Raw genomic sequence first — 18280 nt, 5'->3', positions numbered from 1 at the left:
CCTTAAAAATACTTATTTTTTAAGAGAAGCTCTGTGTTTACAGCAAAATTGAAGGCACAGAGATTTTCCATTTACCTCCTGGACCCATGCATGTCATTACCAACATTCATAACTACAGTGGTACAGTTGTTATACCTGATGAACCTACATTGACATGTCATAATTACCTGAAGTCCATAGTTTATATGAGGATTTGTTCTTAGTACTGTGCATTCTTTGGGTCTGGACAAATGTATAATGTCAGATATCCATAATTATAGTATCATAAAGAGTATTATTTTATCCTCAAACCTCACTGGAGTTTTACAAATTCAAATTAGAGATCACATAGGCCCAAACTTTAAAATAAAAATATCTAGTATGACATCATAGGAATGTCTTGATAGTTCTAATATACCAAGAAACTGGCCACCATCACCATGTTTTTATGTTCATGATTTCTGCATAGTCAGAGGAAATCCCTCTGCAAGTGATCATACTAGTCTCTAGAGAGCTTACCTAGAGCTGTGCCTTTTTCAGGATCTAGTCAATCATCCGTGCTGCTTTTAGTTTTAAGGGGAGATGCCAACTTAGGTGACACAAGTATCAAGGAAGAATGTGAGGGCTTAGTTCATCTTAATTGTGTTTTCCAGGACCTCTGTCTTGGGAAAGGGACATGGAACATCTTCAACCTGCTCATGCAATAGAAGGTGGCAGAACTAGAGAATCTATGTTTATGAGTAATGGACAAAAATACCTGAATATGTAAAGAACTTTAGGACTAGTGTGTCTTTAAATCCTCTACAGACCAACTCTTTCATTTTATAGATGGGAAAACCAAGGTCTAATAATACCAAAAAAAAAAAGTGACTTGGTCAGTACCACTTTTTTTTTTTTTTTTTTTTTGACAGGCAGAGTGGACAGTGAGAGAGAGACAGAGAGAAAGGTCTTCCTTTGCCGTTGGTTCACCCTCCAATGGCTGCCGCGGCCAGCACACTGAGGCCGGTGCACCGCGCTGATCCGAAGCCAGGAGCCAGGTACTTCTCCTGGCCTCCCATGGGGTGCAGGGCCCAAGTACTTGGGCCATCCTCCACTGCACTCCCAGGCCACAGCAGAGAGCTGGCCTGGAAGAGGGGCAACCGGGACAGAATCCGGCGCCCTGACCGGGACTAGAACCCGGTGTGCCAGCGCCGCAAGGTGGAGGATTAACCTAGTGAGCCGCGGTGCCGGCAAGTACCACTTTCAACTAGTGTAATAAGCAGAACTGGAACTTGGCCCTTGACAGTCTATCCAGTGTTCTTGGACTAGTAGTCATAGTGGAAAAAGGATGCTCCATAGAATAACATGGAATTTGTTGAAATTCTACATACGGAGTATACAGTATCTGATGTCAGGTCATAGGATAGCAGGGAGTAGTGAGATCAAATTCACACAGTTCTTGACACAGAGCGTAGCCTCAACAAACATTGGTTTTCTTTCTTTTCTGTTTTCTTTTTACATTTATACAGGGAGTGGGATACAAAATTTCTTTTTTATTTTCCTGGGTCCAAACCTCCCTGCGTTGTCTTTATGAAATCCTTAAGTAGCAAGTCTAGGTAGATCACATAAAATTATTAAGGAAATTTCTTGAATCTGCTTTTATGTACTACCAAGAACTTGAACTCTAATGACAGTGGTATCACATTTAGGTTTGTGTTTGCTCTGAACTCTTATGCAAATGGAGACTGATACTATGTAAAAAATCATTATGACATACCAGTTTTCATTTTAAGTCCATAGTATGCTTTTCTAAAGACAAAACATACTACTTCAGCATCCTGGAGACATAAATCATACATACTTTTATTACCTCAACAGGTCACCAGAAGATGAATTCTAATATTTCAAAGGTAACAAGCAATTTATATGAATGAAACACAATTTTTGAGTCTCTGTATACTCAATTTGAAATATGTTGCAGTGGGGTTTATAGATTTCTCTTAAAATATTTAATTTAAAAAGAACCCAGGACTTTCTGTCTGGAGCTTATAATCCTATGGAATGCACTTAATAGTCATAAGCAGGCCAAGTAGAGGTTTCATCAAGCTGTGGATTGCAGCTGAGAACAGAATGCTGCTGCCTGTTTTGAGATTTTGGGTCACTGGAGCTTAAAGTGTGAAAATGTTAGAATTTGATTTAAAAGAGCCAGGGAAGTGGTGATGCATGAGGCAGCATTGTCACTTTAGCAGAGAGTGAAACACCAGAACAAATGTCCTGAAGAGCATTGCATGTTGGCATAGAATTTGAAGAACTGTTTGCTTCCATTCACATTGTGATAACAGTAGATATATTTACCATAATCATAGTATTGAACAATTATTGAATGTTAGAAGTTGCACAGGAGAAACAATGCCAAATTTAGAGTCAGGTTGATTAGGTTCAAACCCAGGTTTTTCTGCTGTTTTTGTGCCTTGGGTAAGTGACCTAACAATGTCTGAGCCTTAGTTTCCTCATCATGGTGTTGGGGTACTTACCTTTTAGAATATCAAGAAGAATAAATAGAATGATAAGATGTCCCATGCAGAGTACCTAGTATAGTGTCTGATGCACAAAAATGGCAGACATTTACTCTTTACCAGGTCCTGGGGATTGGTCCTAGTTTTACCCTGAGACGTATTTTACTTTCAGCCTGTTATTCATCTTGGTATCATCCTGTGCCTGAGAGTGTGCATTTGAAATCCATTCATCCTTCCAGTAGCTGTCAATTTAACTGTAGTTCTTCCTAGAAAGCTTTCTGGACTGATTCAGACCTTCACCTTTATCCTGGACTTAAATGCATCCAATAACCATTTTGACGTTCAACCTCAGGCTTAGCTTTTTCTTGCCTTCTGGCTGTTGGAGAATATAACATTAGGAGAGTGTATCACATTGCCCAGTAGATTTGCTTCAAGGACCTTCACCACTTGGACAGAGATCAGACTGTACTTCAGGCAGCTAGAATCCTTGTTGTTTGGAGTCCACTCAATTTCTCTCTCTTAATGCAGGTTAATTATTTTATTAGGGACTTTTTTTTTTGGTAATTATCTATTGCCTTTCAGAGCCTTTTGCCTGTGAACAAAAACAGCATTGTCCTGGGCTTATTTTAAAATCTTGGTTGGATATTTCTCAAGATTGTTTTCTCAGGATATCCTCACTCTCTGAAGATGTTAATTGTGTTTTAATTCTCTTTATAGTAAGATTTGCTTGTGAAGCACTCTTGAGCTCAACAGAAAGTGTCTGTTCAGTTATGTCTTTCCTGAGGGTGGCAAACATGTCACTACTTCATTTCCCTTCTCCACCCTAGAACTGTGGAATTTGCCAATTCATTTCTTTCTTACATCTTCTGGTCTCAAGAGCCTCAGCTGGATAAATAAACTATTTAAACTATTTTTTTCTTTCCTTCCCCACCACTTATATTACAAGGTAGATTTTATATCATGTGGTTATATGAAAAGGGATAAACAGCAAAGATAAGATTGTGACAGTTTAATTTTCTGGGACATTTTTCAACTTTTTGTCTTTTCCTTGGCTGTGACCAGGAAATTATTAGATATGCAAGAGCTGAAATTACCATTAGTATCAACTGAAATGAGTATAGTGATGGGGTCCTGGATGACAAGGGTCCATGATGGGGAAACATTCATTGCAGTCAGCAGACTGATTGGCAACTGTGGCCCTTGGGCTAAAGATTGAAGTGCCTTTAAGGCAAGCCCTTGCTAGTTTCTCATCTTAAAGAATGTTTGGGTATCCTAGCAGAGTGAGATGGGGTTCAATATGACTATCTCTGTGAGTAAAATGCCAGCATTATTTAGCTTTCACTCTGCCCTACTCCAATCAACTCACCTCACTGCAGATGGAGTGATATTTTAAAAACTGAAATTTGATTGTGTCATGACCCTGAATAAAGTCCAATTTCCTTCACCCAGTCTACAAGGCCCAGCAGGATGTGGCCTGGACCTTTCTTTCCAGTTTCATTTCAAATAGGCAAAGCTCCTTCATGTGACTAAGCTTTCTCAAATATTCTCCTTTGTCTAGTATGTTGTTTCTGTACCCTTCATTTGTTTCATTTATTTCAGGTTTCAGAGGAAATATAACTTCCATAGAGACCCTCTAACAGTAGATCTAATCCTCCTATTAAGAGATCTCACATCTTTTCTAGAACTTAAACCAAAACAAACTTCATCCAATGTCTTGCTGGGTTGTGAAGTCCAGACTCAGTAAGGGCTAATTAATGTTCAATAAAGTTCATGATTAAATGATTTTCTCCATTCCTAACTATACAGAGATAAAAAATTTTAGTCTTTACAGTTGCTCTTCCATTTCCTTACCTTTGTTCTCTCCCTAGTGAATTCCTATTTTTATTTCAAGATTAAGCTTAATGGTATTCTTCTTTGAGATGCCCATCATAGTTGCTCTCAGTACCAGTAATGGGTGCCCAATGGCTCAAGTCAAGGGAATATTTCTAGCTCATGCTTGGTTGGTGGCCCATTCCTTACCCAGGGACCCAGGCTGAAAATCTCTATCTCTGCTTCCATAATTCCTAAGACAGGAACAAAATAAATATGGTGATCCAGGTGCTGGCTCTGGTCATTCCACCTGGAAGTGATGAACTTCATTTAGATTCATGTTCAGTCCTATAGCCATGTTTACATTAGAAGAGTATGTAGAAGTACAATTGTATTGTGTGTCTAGAAGTAGAAAAACTTACATTTAATAAACAGCATTAATGTCAACCAAGTTCCTCCAATATCCAGCTTCTCTTGGTGTTCTCAACTTGGCACTTCCAGGGATTTATTCTTCTATCTACCCACAGCCATCCCCACAGCATTATCATCAACCTTAAATAAATCACTTACAAAATGTTAATGCTACTCTGTGACTCCATCTCCTGGTTTCTACTAATGGGTTCTGGTGCCCTGGATGTAATCATTCCTTGCCTGTATCAGGACACTTGCTGCTGGTTGGCTTCCACAGGAAGCAGTCTCTGAGATGGAGACTGGTATGTGGGGAGTTGTTGATTGCCTGAATTACTTCACTAGTTTCTAGTGTTTTGTTCTTATATCTTAGTTATGGAAGTCTTGATAACTGTGGGATTTGATTCTAAGACCTCAATTACCCAACAATAACTTTTATATATAGGCTGACAGATTTTAGCACCAAAAAGAGTCTGGTGTTATTTCAGGTTGTTTTATTAGGAAACAAATCAACCTACTTTTAAAAATAGAGGATAAATAAGCTTTCTTGTGAGTCAGTATAGGCATTCCTAGTCTTAGTTTCTATACATGAATGGTAGTAGAACTCTAATGATTATCTTAATGCAAACATTGTATTTAGTCATTTTCATGATGTTTCATGAAGTAAATCATTGTGAATAGAGAATGAAATCTAGCACATTTTAACAAAATGACTTTAAGCCAGATCTTTAAATTCTCTGGGTCTCAATTTCCTAAACTTTAAAATTAAGGTAGTATTTATACTTTGAATGTAGGTTAAATTGGGTAATGCATGTAAAGATAGAAAATATCAGGTTTGTAACTAACAGTTATTACAAACTTATGAAGATACTGGGACTCATAAGTGGACACAGAACTAAAGTTCACCATTTTTTGGTCTCGGATTCCCATCCTATATTCATATTCTCCTCTGTCTCTAACTATAACACATAAGCAGTCCAAGTAAAATGAACACAAATTATTTTTGAAAATATAACTTCCAGAAAATACTAAACTCTGTACTTAAGGTTTTAGGTTATTTTAATACATAACATGAATTTCAGTGATAAAGTAGATGATATTCTGACATCCATCCCAAAGAGAATAATCTTTTGTTGAATCAACCCATGAGTCTATCAGATAGGGTAGATTCTCAGGTCAAGAGATGAAAGATACTAATTTGTATCAGATAGCAGCTAGTGTTGGTATTCACAGTATATCATGGAAGAAACTGGCTACACCATGATTTTCTAACAGATGGATTAAGGCATGTCTTAGTAAGACCCACAAGCAGGGAGGGGCTAAATTCTCTTGATCTAATAAAAGCTGCACTGTGTACTGTGAATGTCCATAAGTATTCATTTATATAAAATCAGTAGAAACTGAACTCCTTGTTTTCAGACATTTAAACAGAGTCTCCTTCATATTTCTTGGATTCTTAATTATTGTGTCTCATTATGCATTTTTCTATACATACTTTCAGTTCAGGATGGGATCTAACGCACCAGCTGAATTAGTACTTAAGCTTTTGTTTAATGTGTCTTGCTTTTTCTCTTGATTTCAGTGAGCATTCACCTTTTGTAATCTTATTGCAAGGTAATTACACTGTGGTCTAGTCATTCAACTCAGCATGCTATTGCTTCTTCTTATCTCCTTCAGATATTGATGAGTGTGCTGCAAAGATGCATTACTGTCATGCCAATACTGTGTGTATCAACCTGCCTGGATTATATCGCTGTGACTGTGTCCCAGGATACATTCGTGTGGATGATTTTTCTTGCACAGGTGAGTATTAACATACATTGCTGTTTTTCTAATTTGCTTGTTCTTTGCACCATGTCTATATCGTTGCCCTTAGTGTGTGGTACACAAGTATCATTTTTACTTAAATTAGTTTTCTCTCATTATTTCACCCTCATCTTTTGAGAAAAAAATAATAAAAAAGAAAGTTTCTCTGTATAATTGATTTCCACTACCAGTAGAAGGAGGGGAGAAAAATCAGACAGACAGCAGAAGGCTGGGTGTTGTGGAGAACAAAACACTATCTTATGGAAGGAGAACTGAAAGTATGTTTTAGAATGGGGATATTTAAGTGACAATTTTCCTGTTTCTCTCTTTTTTTTTTTTTTTTACTATACTGTGTATAGTATGAATCTTCCTCAAATCTTCAGTAATGTCTATCCACCCTGAATACTGATCAAGAGCTGCCCTGCAGAATATAACACATGTTAGTGTGGTAGACAGCAGACATGGTAGACATGAGGTTGATGCCTCTCAGGCAGGGGTAACCATTTTAAAATAAGCATTCCTAAGCCTTCTGCTGCCCCTACCCCAGCATATGCATATACATAGTAACACACACTTACATCACCACTGCCTCCTTTCAGGAATTTCAGGAATCTTGATGAGGGCATTGGGCTTCCACAGGTTCTCTATCTTTCTTCTTTAAAAACTCTTCTTTTGATCCCAAATCTTATCCAACCTACTGCCCCAGTTTTCTAGTTCTTTTCACAGTTCGTTTTCTTTTAACTTGTCTGTAGGTATTGTCCTCATTTACCTTTACTCACCTTGCACACCTTCCTCAATCCTCTCCAGTGCTCACCACCCACTAAGACTGCATTTATCCAGGTTGTCCAGGAGCTCCATCTTTCTGATTCTAAGCTCTTGTCTCTGCAGCTGACCATACATTCCTGTTGAAACATATTTTCGTAGTTTTTGTCACACCATGTTTCCTCATTTTCCTCCTATCTTACCAACTACTCTTGCACAGTATGTCTTACTATTCTTCCTCGCTGACATTTGAAAGGTTACAGTGCCCTGTTGCTGTGCCCTGGATCATCTTTTCCTGTTTCATTCCATATGTTTAAATGCTTCAACAAACATGTTTTAACAGGATATCTCTGTCAGTAACTCCTGGATTTCTATCTCCAGTTTGAAAATCTTTCTCCTGATTCTCTGAATCATTTCTTCAATGTGACATCTATACATAGATATTTAATAGGCAGTTATTATGTACGCAAGACAGAACTCTTGATTTTCTTCTACCTCTGTAAACCTCTTCCTCTCAAATTTTCCTGTCTCAGCAAACAAAAGTACCACCGACCCTCTTGTCTTGCCCAAGCCAAATATATAAGGGTTATTCTTGATTGCTTTCTCTTCCTAAAAAACTTGACTTGATTACTCCTTCACTTTCAGTTCATTTTCCAGTTTTAATGTACCTTGCACATCTTGTCATAAATCCCTGCATTTCTATCCATTGCTTCTTTTTTTAAAAAAATTTATTTATTTATTTGACAGGTAGAGTTACAGACAGTAAGAGAGAGAGACAGAGAGAAAGGTCTTCCTTCCATTGGTTCACTCCCAAAATGGCTGCGATGGCCGGAGCTGCACCGATCCAAATCCAGGAGCCAGGAGCTTTTTCCAGGTTCCAACGCAGGTGCAGGGGCCCAAGCACTGAGTCCATCTCGCACTGTTCTCCCAGGCCACAGCAGAGAGCTGGACTGGAAAAGGAGCAGCCAGGACTACAACCGGCGCCCATATGGGATGCCAGCACTGTAGACAGAGGATTAATCTAGTATGCCATGGCACCAGCCCCTATCCATTACTTCTATTACTATTCTGGTAGATGTCTGCCATGGCTAACACTCTGGAATTTCTGCTCCAGTGTTGTTCCACTGTAACCCATTCTTCATATGGAAGCCAAAGCAAAATTTTACCTCGGAAATCAAAGTATGAAGTTCTGTAATTTACCAGGACATGAATGGAATTGGACATGATTATCCTAACAAAATAAGTGAAAAACAGAAAACAAGTACTGCAGAATGTCACTCATGTTGATATGTGGAATCTAAAAAAAAGTTGGTTTCATAGAGGTTGAGAGTAGAAAGGTGGTTAACACAGGCTGGGGAAATTACAAGTTGGGGAGAGATGGGATGAGATTGATTACCTACTGATTCTAGTTACATGGAAGGAATATGTTAAATAGTAAGTGAGTATAGACATAGTTTTTGAATATTTTTCTCCATAGAGAAAATAATAAATATTTGAAGAGATAAATATGTTTACCATGATTTGAACATAATATAACATACACATGTATTGAGACATCACATGATACTCTATGAATAAATATATAGTTTTTATGTATCAGCTAAAAATTAAAAAAAAAAGTTAAAAGAACTGAATATCATACAAATATGCTTAAAACCTCCAAGTAGTGTCTCACTGCTCAGAAAATCAGATCTATGCTTCTTATTTTGATACATAACCCTATGTGATGCTTCTCTGTTATTTCTTTATCATGCTTATTTTGTGTAATTTTCCTCCTCTCACATCATAAGGTGGCCATTGCACATTATCTATCTTTTTCTCCATATGACAACCCATTTCTCAGGGCCGACGATTGCGGCATAGCTGGTAAAGCTGCTGCCTGCAATGCCAGCATCCAATATGGTTGCTATTTTGAGTCCTGGCTGTTCCACTTCTGATCCAGCTCCATGCTAATGGTCTGTGAAAAGCAATGGAAGATGACCCAGTGTTTGGGCCCCTGCCACCTACAAAGAAGACCTGAAAGAAGCTTTTGGCTCTGACTTTGGCCTGGCTCACTCTGTGGCTATCTAAGGAGTGAAACAGTAGATGAAAGATCTCTTTCTATCTTTCCATCTCTCTTGGCAACTCTGATTTTCAAATAAATAAGTACATCTTATAAAGATCAAACCAACCTGTATCTCTATGAAGACCTTTACTTGAGCTGTAGCCATTCTTGGAAGTCTTTGCTCTTGCCATATGCCTTTTTTTGTGATTTAGACTTCAGTCTAAAAGTGATAAACTCAGATAGGCTTTTTATGATCAGTATAAATAGCCACCCATATTTTCTGTCATACCACATGATTTTAATTCTCTAAATTTTACTTTTCATTATCTGGAGTTGTTTTTTTTTTTTTTTTATACTTATAAGTGATTTTGTTGAATTTGCCTCTTGCAACTAGAATGTAAATTCTGAGAGCAAAGACTTTTCTCCTCCTTTTTTTTTTTTTTTAAGATTTATTTACTTAAGCAAAAGGCAGAGAGAGAAAGAGAGAGAGATCTTCAATCCACTGATATGCCCCCAAATTAGCTGCAGTGGTTGGGGATGGGTCAAATCAAGGCCAGGAGCCAGAAGCTTCTTCCAGTCTCCCATGTAGGTGGCAGGGGCCCAAGGCCTTGGGTTGTCTTCTGCTGCTTTCCCAGGCACATTAGCAGGTTGCTGGATTGGAAGTGGAATAGGTCGGACTTGAACCTGTGCCCTTGTGGGATCCTGGTACTGCAGGCCGCGGCTTAACCTTCTACACCACAACACTGGCCCCCAAATATTTTCATAGTAAGCTTGAGTCTCCGGAATTCTGACATTTTCAACATTTACTTACTGTCCTGAAAATATGCCAGTTAGGCCATATGGGCTGTTTAAATAAAAATAAATCATGTACCAATCTCTTTTATTTTTTTAACTTTTATTTAATGAATATAAATTTCCAAAGTACAGCTTATGGATTACAATGGCTTCCCCCCCATAACATCCCTCCCACCCGCAACCCTCCCCTTTCCCTCTCCCTCTCCCCTTCCATTCACATCAAGATTCATTTTCGATTCTCTTTATATACAGAAGATCAGTTTAGCATACATTAAGTAAAGATTTCAACAGTTTGCACCCACATAGAAACACAAAGTGAAAAATACTGTTTGAGTACTAGTTATAGCATTAAATCACAATGTACAGCACACTAAGGACAGAGATCCTACATGAGGAGTAAGTGCACAGTGACTCCTGTTGTTGACTTAACAAATTGACACTCTTGTTTATGGCCTCAGTAATCACCCTAGGCTCTTGTCATGAGTTGCCAAGGCTATGGAAGCCTTTTGAGTTCACCGACTCTGATCATATTTAGACAAGGTCGTAGTCAATTGATTGACTCATTCATTCCTTTATTCATTATTTCATTCATGTATCCAATACCAAATTAGTGTCTGTCCGGGAGTGTTAGGAAATATAGTCACCAAATTAGAGAAAATCGCCTCTGTATCCACAAAGTTCATGATTAATAAGGTAATATCTTCAAATGCAAATACCCAAATGTCCATTCAACATAAAAAATATTCTGTTGGCCAAGTAAAACCCTCTTCAAATTCTTAGTAGGATTTAAATTAATATTGAACTATTTCCTCTACGTAGATGTTACTCCTTGACCGTTCCAAAGAAGGAGCCTCAAAATAGTCTTTCCCAATTCTATGTAGCAGTGCTTTCAGAAGGTGGTCCATAGCCAGTGAAGCTAGGCATGATGCCAGAAGAGAAAGTCCAAGTATTACACAGAAGACAAACCTTAGCTTGTACCCATTTTTTTTTTTGTTTCTTTGATTTAGCACTGAGAATACTTACCTGGAAGTTAAAGATGTGCTGTAACTTATTCACTGCCCATGGTGACAGTTCCCTGAAACTCTAGTTTTTCTATAAAGTTTCCCCTTGGCTTTTGAGATCTTTGACCTGGGGAATTCTAGGCCATGGAATTTGTGAGTCTTACTCATTTTGTCTCCTAAGATTCCTGCATTGTTATTCCTTTTTTTAAAAAAAATAAATTTTCATACTAAAGGAGTCTCTGGAATTGAGTTTTGGGGATGAGCTTCCTTCTCCATACTCATTGGTTTTGAAATTGTCTACGCATTTGATTTATTGGCCTCTGACTCTCATTCATCTCCAGTTAAACTTTCCATGTTTTAGTTGTTTGGTAAGATATTATCATTAGACACAGCAGGCAGTTTTAAAGGAAGATACTTGTGATGTACAACAAAAGCATGCAGCAATAAGACAGGTACTTGACAGTAATGGGTAAGCATTCATTTTTATGCCAAAAACTTCCCATGAAGGTAAGAATAAATGGAACAACTGAGAGAAACATATCCCATGTGATTCCCATTACCTTGCTAAAAGTGTTTTTTATTTTCTTGATATTGGCATGGAGGAAACCTTGAAAGAAGTCTATGTTTGAAATACTCAGAGCAATCATGGTTAAAGACTTCGATATAATAGTCTATTAATTTAATGGTTTGAATTAAGCACCCTATAATGAAAAGAGGGGAGGCAACTGTTCAAATGCCCTCAGAGTAAAAGTTAGCTGTTAGAAATTTTAGGCAAGTTCTCCTCTCAAGGTTGATGAGATACAGAACATTTTCAAATATGAGATATCTGATGTTTTTCTCATTGAACTGAGCCAGGTGAAATGAAGCTAAAATAGAGCATTCTTCAACTTGATAGAACAAAAAAGTTAATTGTCCACTGACTGTGCTTATCTTTTGAGCACACACTATTCAAGCAAAATGGTTGTGGGCATGCTTGTCCTTATTTTAGTATTTAGACCATGAGGACAGATATTCTCAATCCTTTTGTCATGGTAGAAACAATTGAAAGTAAATCTATGTCTGGTATCTACCCTCAGAGATTTTGATTTTATTTAGTCTGGGATTGTGACCTAGCTTCAACGTTTTTGTTTAAATATCCTGATGATTCTAATTTGTAGTCAAAAGCCACTGCTTCAGCATAAAACAAAGATGGTTAGAATTTGGACAGATTATTAGGAGGCAATAGGAAGAGGAAGGGGTTGCCCAATATATTGTAGACTAAAAACAGAGTCCCTTGACTGGTGGTGGGAAACAGTTGGGAATGTAATGTTAGCAGAGATTTGATTGGATAGTTTCTGGCAAAATGGTCCTGCCACCAAAGGTAAACCCTCAGATGTTTAAGACTGTAAAGAGGAAACTGTTGGGTATTTCTCCAGGTGAGGCCTCATGGAAGATCCTGAATTTTGAACTGTGGCATGGTTGCTGCATTGCCTGAAAGAGCCTGAAAGTCCTATTTGGCATCTCCATAGTGACTGTGTGTTTCATGGGCCAAAGGCCAGATTGTTCCTTCTCTGCCAAGGCCTTGGTTATTTGCAATTCTCTAGGGCCATGGCATCCTGATAGAAGTTGAAAACACTCAAAATGACCAAGACATGCCCCCTATTCCACTATCTCCAAGGAACAGGAGCTCAGTGTCATTAAGTTGAATGGAAGAAATTGAAATAAAGTTATATTATTTACATAAGTACCTTTGTATTCTGCCTTTATTACCCATCACATATGGAAGAAATGAAGTCAATTAAAGGAGAAAACTTAAGAGATCCCCCTAAAGTGGTGTTGTGAGGTGAAAATTCCTGGAGAGGTTGGTTTTGCCTGTTAATTCTAGTTTTCTATATATAGTACTAAAAGCCAAAGACCCAATATTTATTTCATTTAGAAATAGTGGTGTTAAAATAATGCTAAATTCTATTAAACCCAGAAGATGTATCTTAGGGAGTATCTAAGAGGTGTTTACCTTGAAATTTTATGATGAAAATAGCACTGAAGGACACATTTAGTATTTAGCTTCTTTTTTGGGCTACAGTGGGAGTTCTTTTGTATTCTAACAGGTATTGTAAAGGTTTTAAACCATTTTGGCTGTGCAGAACAACCAGGATAAATGATGGAGCTTGCCCCCAGAGTGTTTGTGCACAAACCTATTAAGTATTGTTTTGCCCTTGACCCAAATTCATTATAAAATTCTTGTTAATGTTTCTGTACACTCCATTGTTGGAATTGTGTGCTCAGAATGACAATTAAACTTTCACATAAAGAAGGAATTTGATTAAGGATGCTTTGGCACTACAAAATATTTGAGGCTATTCTTGCAGTTCCATTCTATCCATATTTGGGTGGATGTAATGACTTGAAGCTTAACATTAATACCCAGTGTCCTAGCTTTTCTTCTGTCTGAAAGACATAGTACATGCATATACATGGTTTTTCCTGTACTTCTCTAAAGTACAGTGAGGTATTTTAGGAGTTTGTTTACTTTGTCTAAGATAATTGAGAATATATACTACTTATTTTAATGAAAGCTCTAAATTCTCATGGTTAAATTCTAGTGTATATGTTCTACTGGTTACAAAGTCTGTGTGCAAACAAGACCACTGTCTGCTAATAATAACTGATAGAATTAAAAAGGAGCGAATGATCCAACATGGGAAGCAGGATACACAGCAAACTCATAGAATGGCAGAGGTCCTTAACAGCACTCTGGCCTCAGAATCAGCCCTTAAGGCATTAGGATCTGGCTAAAAAGCCCATGAGAGTTTCTCAGGCATGGAAAGCCAATACACCATGGCAAAAAAATGACCTAAATGAAAGATCTCTATGAGTGAGATCCCAACAGAAAGAAGGAAGTACTTTTCTCTGAAGGGAAGAGAGAACTTCCAATTTGATTATGGCCTTGTCTAGATAAGGTTGGAGTTTGTGAACTCAAGAGGCTTCCATAGCTTTGGCAGCTCATGACAAGAGCTTTGGGTGATTACTGATGTCATAAATAAGAGTGTCAGTTGATAAACCAACAACAGGAGTCACTGTGCCATTTCTCCCCATGTAGGATCTCTGTCCTTAATGTGTTGTACTATGTGAATTAATGGTAAAACTAATACTCAAACAGTACTTTATACTTTGTGTGTCTGTGTGAGTGCAAACTGTTGAAATCTTTACTTAATATATACTAAGTTGTTCTTCTGTATATAAAGATAATTAAAAATGAATCTCAGTGAAGAATCGATGGGAAAGGGAGTGGGAGATGGGATGGTTTGTGGGTGGGAGGGTGCTTATAGGGGAAAAACTGCTATAATCCAAAAGTTGTACTTTCAAAATTTATATTTATTAAATAAAAGTTTAAAAAATTAAAAAAAGAAATCGTATTGAAAAGTTCATGGAAATCTAAATTATAATAAAAACTATGCATGGATTTCAAGCGTTTTGCACCAAAAAAAAAAAGTTTGTGTGCTTATAAAAAACTATTTAAATTCTGTTTCCCCATCAGTATCTGCATTAACATAGCATTGTTAAAGAGTAAATGACAGAACACAACACAACATAGAGTGGGAATCTGGTCTAGCAATTAAGATGCCCACGTCTTACATCCTAGTACCTGGGTTCAGTGCCTGCCTCCAGTTCCTGACTCCAGCCTTCAGCTAATGCAAACCTTTGAAGGCTGAAGTAACTGAGTCCTTGCCATCCACATGGGAGATGCAGATTGAGTTCATGGCTCCAACTTCAACTTGACCCAGCTCCATCCATTTTGGGTATCTGTGGTGTCAACCAGCAGCTAAGAGTTCTGTTAGTCTGTTGTCTGTCACTCCCCTCCCACTCCCTCCCCCCACCCCCAAAATTAAAACACAGCAAATGACTTAATTGGTTTAAGTGAAAAACTTTATTGTCATATAACATAAAGTGATCAGGGTGATTTTCCCAGAAGTTGGTAATTTAGCTCTTCTTTTACAATGTCAGGGACACAGACTCTTTCCAACTTTTTGCTTGATTGTTTTCAGCATAAGTTTGGAAGCTTGTCTCATTCCTTTGATGATCTCAAAATGGCTGAAACCACTCCAAGCATCACATCTTGGCTTACACATGTCCTAAGTTAGACAGGAAAAGAAAATTCCTTCTTATAGTCCTTTTTTAAGACCAAGGATAATTCTGTTGGAAGCTTTATCCCAGCAGGTTTGTTTTGATGTTGCATCAGCAAAAGTAGTTTGGTCTACTTGTTCATAAGATACATTCTGGGGAAGTAAACAGAATTACTTTTAATCAAGATTTATCATCTGAGGCTGGAACATGTCCCAGGTTGCCTTGTAGTAACTGCCTGACTTTCATCTCAAGGAAATGTGAGTTCCATTGTCTATGTGTGTATGTGTGTGTGTGTGTGTGTGTGTGTAGACCCACAATTACATAGGCAACTGACATCATTTGTTAGATTATTTCCAAAGCTTTGATAAGGTTTTTTAAAGCTTAGGTGTAATCAAAAGAAATGCAAATTAAAATGACAGGAATCAATTATACAAATTTATGAATGTGACTATATAGAAATGTAGCCATTATGTATTTATGTATATGTCAGTCACCCATTTATGGAGATAGTTCATGAAATTTACACTTTTATACATTACTGATGGGAATATAAATTGATAAAACCTTTCCTGAGGGTAAATTGACAGAGTGTATCAAAATGCCTAGAAATATTTATATATAGCAATTTAACCCAAGGAAACAATCAATCAAAATTATTCACATTACAAGATTCTCTTTGTGGCCATCTATTCTACTTATTATTAAGAAAAATACTAGCAACAGAATATGAACAAATGGAAATTGAATTAAATTGTGCTATATCCTTATGGTAGAACAATGCATGTTAAAATAATATGTAAAGACTTTTCAGTGACAATGCAAGATTCACATCATATAGTGTAGTAAGATTTAAGCCAGTATGTATATTATTTCAGGAAATAATAATAATATATATGTATATATATACATATACACACATACACATACATATTTATGCATACATAGACAAAGAAACACCCATGGGGAGGCATTGTGGTGAAGCAGATTAAGCTGTCACTTGGGTTGCTTGCATTTCTTATCAGAGTGCCTATTTTTTTTCTCTCTCTCTTTTTTTTAACTTTTATTTAATGAATATAAATTTCCAAAGTACAGCTTATGGATTACAATGGCTTCCCGCCCCATAATGTCCCTCCCTCCCGCAACCCTCCTCTTTCCTACTCCCTCTCCCCTTCCATTCACATCTAGATTCATTTTCAATTCTCTTTATATACAGAAGATCAGTTTAGCATATATTAAGTAAAGATTTCAACAGTTTGCACCCACATAGAAACACAAAGTGAAAAATACTGTTTCAGTACTAGTTATAGCATTAAATCACAATGTACAGCACATTAAGGACAGAGATCCTACATGAGGAGTAAGTGCACAGTGACTCCTGTTGTTGACTTAACAAATTGACACTCTTGTTTATGGCATCAGTAATCACCCTAGGCTCCTGTCATGAGCTGCCAAGGCTATGGAAGCCTTTTGAGTTCACCGACTCTGATCATATTTAGACAAGCTCGTAGTCAAAGTGGAAATTCTCTCTTCCCTTCAGAGAAAGGTACCTCCTAGGTACCTCCTTCTTTGATGACCTGTTCTTTCCACTGGGATCTCACTTGCAGAGTTCTTTCATTTAGGTGGTGTGTGGTTTTTTTTTTTTTTTTTTTTTTTTTTGCCAGAGTGTCTTGACTTTCCAGGCCTGAAACACTCTCATGGGCTTTTCAGACAGATCCGCATGCCTTAAGGGCTGATTCTGAGGCCAGAGTGCTGTTTAGGACATCTGCCATTCTATGAGCTGCTGTGTATCTCGCTTCCCATGTTGGATCGTTCTCTCCCTTTTTTATTATATTGGTTAGTATTTGCAGACACTATTCTTGTTTATGTGATCCCTTTGGCTCTTATTCCTATAATTATGATCAATTGTGAACAGAAATTGATCACTGGGACTAGTGAGATGGCATTGGTTTGACTCTTGACTACTCTGCACTTATTTTTTATTAATATTTTTATTTAATTTTTTTAAGATTTATTTTATTTATTTGAAAGACAGAGTTACAGAGAAAGGTAGAGAGAGAGAGAGAGAGAGAGAGAGGTGCTCCATCCGCCGGCCCACTCCCCAGATGGCTGCAATGGCTGGTGATCTGAAGCCAAGAGACAGGAGCCTCCTCCAGGTCTCCCATGTGGGCACAGAGCCCCAAGCACCTGGGCCATCCTCCACAGCCTTCCCAGGCCACAGCAGAGAGCTGGATCAGAAAAGGAGCAGCCAGGATTAGAATGGGAGCCCACATGAGATGCCAGCAGTTCAGACCAGGGCTTTAACCTGCTGCGCCACAGTGCCGGCTCCATTATTTTTATTTTAATTTTAAATTAGTCTTTAACAGTTTCAATGTGGTATGTAGGTATAATTCTTTCTCCTCTCTTCTTTCTCCCTTTCTTCCTCTTTTTAGTTTTTGAGATAAACTCTTTTAAATTTACATTACAGTAAAAAGACTTATTACTTCACCAAATAGGCAGGTGTTTTTTTTTTTTTTTTTTTTTTTTTTGACAGGCAGAGGTAGACAGAGAGAGAGAGACAGAGAGAAAGGTCTTCCTTCCGTTGGTTCACCTCCCCCAAATGGCCACTACGGCTGGCGCTGCGCCGCTCCGAAGCCAGGAGCCAGGTGCTTCCTCCTGGTCTCCCATGCGGGTGCAGGGCCCAAGCACTTGGGCTATCCTGCACTGTCTTCCAGGGCCACAGCAGAGAGCTGGACTGGAAGAGGAGCAACCAGGACTAGAATCCAGTGTCCCAACCGGGACTAGAAACCGGGGTGCCATCGCTGCAGGCGGAGGATTAGCCTAGTGAGCCGCGGCACCGGCCTGGCCTACCAAATAGGAAGTTTAACAAGTAAAAAGCTAAAAGACCCTTGCTTACTGGGAATATAGACAATAGTTATAAACAATAATTGAATGGCAAAATAACCATTTCACCCATATACAGTAGATGTTAAAGTAATCACAGATCATTAAAACTATACTAGTATAACGTTTTTAACTAATGGTTTGACATAGTTTTATAAAAGTATATTGTGGCAATACTGATGTACACAGATCTTTCT

The 18280-nt window shown here is 37.9% G+C and overlaps 1 protein-coding gene across 3 annotated transcripts in view; it reads left to right on the top strand.

The window, feature by feature from the left end:
* The window catches only part of NELL1 (neural EGFL like 1), a 1048233-nt gene that overhangs the window by 495180 nt on the left and 534773 nt on the right, over positions 1 to 18280 (top strand). For all 3 annotated transcript variants that reach the window (XM_002708986.5, XM_002708985.5, XM_051825007.2), the window contains one exon: positions 6369 to 6494. In XM_002708986.5, coding sequence (XP_002709032.3) covers positions 6369 to 6494 — 126 coding nt within the window. The remainder of the gene's footprint in view (positions 1 to 6368; positions 6495 to 18280) is intronic.

Source organism: Oryctolagus cuniculus, chromosome 1 (genome assembly GCF_964237555.1).
Source record: "Oryctolagus cuniculus chromosome 1, mOryCun1.1, whole genome shotgun sequence".
Classification (NCBI taxonomy): Eukaryota; Metazoa; Chordata; class Mammalia; order Lagomorpha; family Leporidae; genus Oryctolagus; species Oryctolagus cuniculus.
The sequence above is the reverse complement of the archived record's forward strand: the minus strand, read 5'-3'. Positions and strand labels throughout refer to the sequence as shown.